The sequence below is a fragment of the Bos javanicus genome, chromosome X (genome assembly GCF_032452875.1).
Source record: "Bos javanicus breed banteng chromosome X, ARS-OSU_banteng_1.0, whole genome shotgun sequence".
NCBI classification, from domain to species: Eukaryota; Metazoa; Chordata; class Mammalia; order Artiodactyla; family Bovidae; genus Bos; species Bos javanicus.
The window spans coordinates 2,131,683-2,140,043 of NC_083897.1; the positions used below are offsets into that span (position 1 = coordinate 2,131,683).

The 8,361-nt window shown below is 42.3% G+C and overlaps 1 protein-coding gene across 1 annotated transcript; it reads left to right on the top strand.

Annotated features, from left to right (window-relative positions):
- The first annotated feature begins 4,291 nt into the window (after positions 1-4,291).
- On the top strand, positions 4,292-8,065 carry LOC133242993 (glycine cleavage system H protein, mitochondrial-like). The gene is made up of 2 exons (XM_061409297.1): positions 4,292-4,354; positions 6,616-8,065. The coding sequence occupies exons 1-2, from the start codon at positions 4,292-4,294 to the stop codon at positions 7,156-7,158; spliced, it is 606 nt and encodes a 201-aa protein (XP_061265281.1). The 3' UTR covers positions 7,159-8,065.
- Positions 8,066-8,361: the final 296 nt, after the last annotated feature.

Here is an 8,361-nt window from a genome sequence, read left to right on the forward strand (position 1 = left end):
AGAAAACATGACATAAGCAAATGATGCTCTTCAATGGAGTGAAATTTATGTAATTTCATAATGGAAATTATGAAAACTATGTTAGTCAGTGTTGTCCAGAAAGACAACTAGTAAGACAGAACTAGTAAGGTATAAACATTATATATATATATATATATATACACACACACACACACACACACATACAAGATGTAAGTTTATAGATACATATTATATGGGCTTCCCAGGTGGCACTAGTGGTAAAGAACCTGCCTGCCAAAGCAACTTGGGTTCAATCCCTGGGTCAGGAAGATCCCCTGAAGGCGGGCATGGCGACCCACTCCTGTATTCTTGCCTGGAGAATCCCATGGACAGAGGAGTCTGCTGGGCTGCAGACTCCACAGGGTTGCAAAGAGTCAGATATGGCTGAAGTGACTTAGCATGCACCCATATGTATCATATATACAAGGTTATATATTAATATATATTGGGTTGGCTAAAAAGTTTGTTCAGCTTTTTCCATCAGCCAGTATGGAAAAACCTGAAGGAACTTTTTTGCCAGCCTAATATATAAGAGATATCTAGAGACTGTTGATTAATTTAAGGAATTGTTTCTCACAATTGTGGAGACCCACAGGCTGGAGAGCCAAGGAAGAGTTGATGTTGAAGTTCAGGCCAGTCTCCTGGCAGAAGTCCTTCTTCCTAGAAGGAGGTCAAAATTTGTCTTATTAAGGCCTTCAACTGATTGGATGAGGCCGACCGACTGGGCCTGTTACTGAGAGTAACATGCTTTATTCAAAGTCTACTGATTTAAATGTTAATCTCACCTCAAAATACCTTGTGAGCAATATCTAGAATAACACTTGAATAAATATCTGGATACCTAGGCCTAGCCAAGATGGGACATAAAACTGACTATCACACCAATGAACCCTCAACAAATACTTCTTGAGCAATACAGATGATCCTGGGAAATGGTACATAAAATGGATTTTTGTATATAGCAGCCCCATGACTTCTCAAACTAATGCTACTTTTAGCTTGGAGTTTGGCCCTGCTAGTCCCTGTGGCATTGCAAAGAGAGGCAAATAATAACCCAATAGATAGTCAGGTTCAGCCTATGAAGGCTTGAGACCTAGAGGATTCATATTTGAAAGAACTCTTGTGGTGGATTCATTTTGATATTTGGCAAAACTAATACAATTATGTAAAGTTTGAAAATAAAATAAAATTTAAAAAATAAAAATAAAAAAAGAAAGAACTCTTGATCTTCTTAAACTGGCAGACCTGAAGGGAAGCCTGAACATGCTCACATGAGTACATGAGTTCTTCTGCTAATCCGCCGTGGGGTTGCTCAGTCTAGAAAAGTGACCTCCTGGCTTGGAGTCTTGCTTTGTCCTCCAGTTCCTCAATGAGCCTCAATGCCTGCCCTGACTTCAACTTACTTGACCAGAGCCCAAACACTCTCTGTGCACCATGAACTGGGGCTGCTTCCACATACCAAGAGCAATTATTTGTCTGATTCCAAACATCAGCACATGGATGGTCTTCAGTGCTGGAGCTTGCTGTGTCCCTTTGAACACTTAATCTGGGTACTGAACCCAATTCCAATGTGTGTTTCAGTGTGTGTGTGTGGTGGAGGGGGCAGGTCTTATCCCTCAAAGCAGCAAATAACTCTCCACACACCAGCTGGCTGCCTTACAATTCAGCTCAATGTTGACCCTATCCACCCAGAGATAGCATCGGATTCTACAAGGTCAGGGCTCAGTCCCACAAAACTGTCCCATCCCCCAACTTCAGGTTATCACCTGTGCTTCTCAGCAACCAGTTATAGAGTGTAGGTTCCAACAAGCTTCTCCTTGGGGTCAGTTAATTTAATAGAGTGGCTCACAGAATTTGAGGGAAACTGTTACTAGATTTTACTAGATTAGCAGCTTATGATAAAAGAATAGAACTCAGAAACAGCCAGAGGGAAGAGATGCACATGGAAAGGTATGGGGAAAGGATGAGGAGCTTCCTATGCTCTCTCCAGGCTGCCACTGTCCCCAAATTTCCCAAATTTACCAACCCAGCAGCTTTCTAAATTCTGGCCTTTTAGGTTTCTCTGGAAGCTTCATTACATGGGCTGCTGCTGCTGCTGCTGCTGCTAAGTCGCTTCAGTCGTCTCTGACTCTGTGCAACCCCATAGACGGCAGCCCACCAGGCTCCCCCGTCCTCTGGGATTCTCCAGGCAAGAATACTGGACTGGGTTGCCATTTCCTCCTCCAATGCATGAAAGTGAAAAGTGAAAGTGAAGTCACTCAGTCGTCCGACTCTAGAGACCCCATGGACTGCAGCCTACCAGGCTCCTCCGTCCATGGGATTTTCCAGGCAAGAGTACTGGAGTGGGGTGCCATTGCCTTCTCTGATCATATTTTCATAGAACTGTATGTATCAGATTTGAGTGTGGCTTCAGCTGCATCTTGTAGAACAAAAGTATGAAAAGTATACACTATAACAACAATACAATTACGATATTTCTGCTATAAGTCTCAGTTATTTTGGCCCTACTGCAAACAGAGTTTCTTTTTATGAGAATCACATATTCTAAAATTATGATCTTAATAGCAAAATGAGCAATGAAATATATTTTAAGTGGTTAAAATAAGAAAAACTGATCTTGAAATTATTTTAAAATATCTGTAAAGCATATTAAACTGAAAACACAGCTCAGACTGGGACTTGAATCTGTGAACTGGAACTTGAACCCACTATCTTTTTTTTTTTTTTGGCTGTGCTATGCAGCATATGGGATCTTAGTTCCCTGACCAAGGATCAAACCTGTGCCCTTTGCATTGGGAGCATGGAGACTTAACCGCTGGACCACCAGGGAAGTCCAAACCCATTATCTTTTCATTGAGATCATACATCTGGTCTCAGGACTTAAGGAAGCTCGGGTTTTTTATATCTCATTACAGAAAGAATTCAGTGAAAGACAAAGTCACAAGTAAGAAGTGGATTTATTTAGAGAGATACACATTCCATAGACAGAATGACCTTGGGAGGAACACTCCACAGACAGTATGTGGGCCATCTCAGAAGGTAAGAGGCCCCCAAATATGGGGTGGTTAGTTTGTATGGGCTGGTTAATTTCATAGGCTAATGAGTGGGAGGATTATTCTAAATAGTTGGGGGAAGGGGCAGAAATTTCTAAGAACTGGGCCACTGTCCACTTTTGACCTTCTATAGTTAGCCTCAGGACTACGATGGCACCTGTAGGTATATCATTTAGATGCTAATATATTACAGTGAGCTCTAATGAGGCTCAGGGACAACTGGAAGTAGAATCTTCTGCCATTTTGGTCCTAGTTGGTTCTAAACAGTTTATGTCTATGTTGTATCCTCAAGGGCTATATCACTCTTTTAGAGGTTGTGCCTGCTCCCTTTCCTCCTGTTTCAAAACCAGGTCTTCTAAGAGTGTCTTCCTTGCCTGTAAATCAGGCACCTCTGAAAGATATACTGATGTATATTTTTAAAAACACCAGAAGACAATTTTACCGCCCCAGGCCAACTTGGCCTCGATGGGCCAGACTGCCAGATCCACCATTCTCTGGTGTTGGGATTTTCGTTTTCAGATGCATCGAGTTTGTTGGTTGGTATTATGTGTATAATGAGTACACGCTAGATACCTACCAGTCATTGCTTGCTCAGTGTGTGTGTTCCCTGTGGGCAGCAAGACAAGTCATGTAATTTGTATTGGTTAGCACTCCCCTGCTCTCACCCTATCCTCACCCTGGGCCACCATGATTGACTTATCTAAACATAATTCAGATTTGAACAAGCATTAGGAACCCATTGGACAGGAAAACTGGATCAAGAAAGAAGTTCTGTCACCAGAGGCAACAGGAAACCCCAGACCCAAAATGAGGAGCTAAGCCAGAAAGGATGCCAGTCTGCCAAAGTCCAAATGCCAAAGAGAAAGTCAGGGAAAAGATCAAGTCCTGGAAGGAACAAAGATGGGAATGATCAAAATCAGAGCACACAGTCAAGGAGAGAAACAGGAAAACAAGATAAAGTAAAATCAAATCAAGACTAATTAGGGGCACGAGAAGGCACATCAATTCATTACAATGCCTGCTAACTACTGGGGGTGGCTTCAGAGAGGCCCACAGGGATGTGCTGAAAAGAAGGGCAGGTAAGTCAGCCCAATGTAAAGAGTCAGGAAGGAGGTGGATTAATATTTCCTATGGTACCTTTCACAAAGTAAATTCTCAGTTAATATTAACTGAGCTAGTCAAGCAGTAATTAGGTACACACAGCCCTGGTGGTCGGAATGTGTCATATTAGCTTGCACAAGAATAAAGCAGACCAAAGTTTAGGGCATGCTATTGAGAAGGTTATGGGGCATTTTTATTAATAACAGTTAAACAAGGGCTGCTTCAGAGTCCGACAGCCCAAGACCAAATTGGACCAGTTTTGCAGAGGTACATGGAATAAGGAAGGAAAGAAAGAAAGAGAAGCTCATGCTTACTGAATACCAATGCCCTTATGTACTTTGCTTAATTCGATTGCCAAGGGGTATGAAGTATTTATGATTTCACAGATGATGAAATTGGAGAATGGTTAAGCATCTTTCCTAAGGTCATGCAGTCAGAATTCAAATGCAGAACTGATTCCAGAATCCAGGCTCTTTTTGAATATTCTACCCTCCACTTTATGAACCAGGTTGGGAAGACGCACAGACTAGTCAGTGGAAAATCAGAGAGAGCAATACCCTGTCAAGAGCAGGACAAGAAGGCTCTCTAGAGGAGAGGGTTTGTCACTTCTTGAAAAGATACTGCAGTTGAACTCTGTTCCTTGTGACTTTGCTTGGTTGACTTGCAATAACCAAGCCATGATCCAGGTAGCAGTAGCTACTATTTACTGAAAATCTACTGTGTACTCACACCCTATGCTAGGTACATATATTAAGCACTATCATTTCCAAAACATTTTCATAGCCATTGTTTCACTTGGCCAAGACAAGGACTCAGATACATGGCAGAAAGCCAAAAAGCCCAGATTTCAGAAATAGGAAGCAAGTTAAGGCAACATTGATATTTTAATACTGAAAACCTGATGGCTAGGCTGGAACTGCCTGGCTTGTTGTTCAATCGCTCAGTTGTGTCTGACTCTTTGCAATCCCACGAACTGCAGCCCACCAGGCTCCCCTGTCCATGGGATTCTCCAGGCACGAATACTGGAGTGGCCTGGGTTATTCTTGTCTAAAATCAGGATTGGTCCAGGGACTCAGGTGGGACTGAATCTGCAGGTAGAAGGCCAAGTAACCCCTGACGTGGAGGAAGAAAAACAACAAGCTTATGAAATAGGAAACTTCTGATGGCAGTTTCATTCAAAACTATCAGGCGGCTCTACCTGAAGAAAACAAAACAAAAAAACACTAATTAGAAAAGATACATGCACCCCTATGTTCATAGCTGCATTATTTCAATTGCCAAGATATGGAAGTGCCCATCAGTAGATGGATGGATAAAGAATATGTGGTATATATGCAATGGAATAGTCAGTTCAGTTCAGTCGCTCAGTCGTGTCCGACTCTTTTCGACCCCATGAATCGCAGCACGCCAGGTCTCCCTGTCCATTACCAACTCCCGGAGTTCACTGAAACTCGTGTCTATCGAGTCGGTGATGCCATCCAGCCATCTCATCCTCTGTCGTCCCCTTCTCCACCTGCCCCCAATCCCTCTCAGCATCAGAGTCTTTTCCAATGAGTCAACTCTTCACGTGAGGTGGCCAAAGTACTGGAGTTTCAGCTTTAGCATCATTCCTTCCAAAGAAATCCCAGGGCTGATCTCCTTCAGAATGGACTGGTTGGATCTCCTTGCAGTCCCAGGGACTCTCAAGAGTCTTCTCCAACACCACAGTTCAAAAGCAGCAATTCTTCAGTGCTCAGGTGTCTTCACAGTCCAACTCTCATCCATACATGACCACTGGAAAAGCCATACTCAGCCATAGAAATGAAATCTTGCTATTTGCAACAACATGGAAGGACCTAAAGGGTATTGTGTTAAGTGAAATGTCAGACAAAGACAAATACCATATGATTTCACTTAAATGTGGAATCCAAAAAACAAGTGAACAAACATAACAAAACAGAAACAGAGTCACAGATACAGAGAACAAGTGGTGGCTGCCAGAAGGGAGGGGCTGGGAGGAGGAAAGAAACAGGTGAGTGAGCTTAATAGCCCTATGGGATAGAATCCCAGCTCTGCCACATCCCAGCTATGCCATCTTGGGCAAGTCTCTTCACTTCTCTGAGCTTCAGTTTTTTTCACAGGTTAAGTGGGGATAATAACTGTAGCTACTCCATTCACATAGGGTTGTGAAGATTCAATGACAAAGTGTAGAAAAACCCTTTACAACAGTGCTTAACACACAGAAAGTGATAGCTTTTAAATTTTATCTATAGTCACACTTAGCCAGACACCAATTCGTTCTCCATGCTGTAGCCAAAGTGGCATTTTCAGAAATAAATATGCTCACATCCTCCCCACCACCACCACACACAAGGACCCAAAGAACAGTCTAATGGATTGCCATCGCCCTTAGGATAACGTCAAAACTCCCTAACAGCCCCGGCCGGCCGGGGTGCTCTAGGTGCTGCGCGGAGGCCCTCTGCACCCGTGCGAACATGGCGCTGTGCGCGGCGCGGTTGGCAGCCTGCGCGCCATCTCGGCACCTAGCGCGCCCTGCTCGCTGCCGCCCTGGGGACTGTGGGTGGGTGCCGTCCGGGCGCTGCGCACCGGCCCTACTCTGCTGTCGGTGCGGAAATTCACAAAAAAACACAAAAAATGGGTAACAACAGAAAACGGTGTTGCAACAGTGGGAATCAGCAGTTTTGCACAGGAAGCTTTGAGAGATGTTGTTTACTGTAGTCTGCCTGAAGTTGGGACAAAGTTGAACAAACAAGAGGAGTTCGGTGCTTTGGAAAGTGTGAAAGCTGCTAGTGAACTCTATTCTCCTCTATCAGGAGAAGTAACTAAAATTAATAAAGCTCTAGCAGAAAATCCAGGACTTGTCAACAAGTCTTGTTATGAAGATGGTTGGCTGATCAAGATGACATTCAGTAACCCTTCAGAACTAGATGAACTAATGAGTAAAGAAGCATATGAGAAATACATAAAGTCTATTGAGGAGTGAAAATGGAACCCCAAAATAAACTACTTTGAAACAATTAAATCTATCATAGTTGTCTTAAATTAGTGGTGGATAGATATTTAAAAAGCAACTTTTAGCAAAAGAAGCTACTTCTAACAATGTTTCCTGAAGAAAATACCCCTTAACTTTCTACTGACTCCAGATAAACAGTGTGCATCTTTTCCACAGCATCCTGTGATTTTTAGGCTAGGCTCCAGTTACAATATTCAGAATTCCTGAAATTATCTCTGGTAAAACTGATTACAAAAATTATGTAATTCAAGGATAACATGGTTATCTTAAACCTTATATGACATTGTAACTTGCTTACAGCTATCCTTGGATTTGGGTCAAAATTATCTTCCCACTAGAAATAACTGCCAGTGGAGGAAAGTTTGTTAGTTGTATAGTGTCCAGTGAAGAATATTACTATCTTAATTTTGCTGTGTTTGCTTAATTTTGCTGTGTTTGCTGGTGCTATTTTTATATAGTGAAGCAACAGACTTGCAGAAGAATAAACAATTTAATAATAAAATATTCAACTTCTTAAAAAAAAAAAACTCCCTAACACAGACTAGAGAAAGTAGTGCATGAATTTCCACAGCATGAAACCAGAACCGTTTCCCACTATGCTTTTCTAGAAACTTCCTGCTACCCCACTGGCCTTCTCTTAGTCCCCTTCACTCAACTTGCTCCCTCTCACCCCAAGACCATATTCTACCTGCCTGGATGCTCCCGATCCTTTTTCCTAACTGCTCCCCATTCTGCAGTTCTCAGCTCAAACCTTACTTTCCCAAAGAACTTTTCCTTGACTGGTTATTTCTGAACACTCTCAAATTGTCATGTACCTATCCTGTAGTGAATATATCACAGTGGCTGTTTTTATTTCTTTGTGTGATTATAGGATTAGTGTCTACATCCCCTACCTGACTATGACATCTGTAACAGTAAGGAGCTTGTTTTTCATCACGGCTACCTGAGCAGGAGGTAGTATGTGTCTGGCACGTAATAAATGTTCAACAAATTGCTAGACTCAATGAATGAAAGAATGACTAAATCTCACTTGCTGTGCAGAGGATCAAATGGAAGAAAAAATAAATTGAAACCATAAGACTGCAGATAACATTGTAAAATGGTCTGGGCCTTGAAACAGTTATGAGGCTGTGGAAGCAAAAGTTCTTAGACCAAAATCATGTTTAAAGGAAA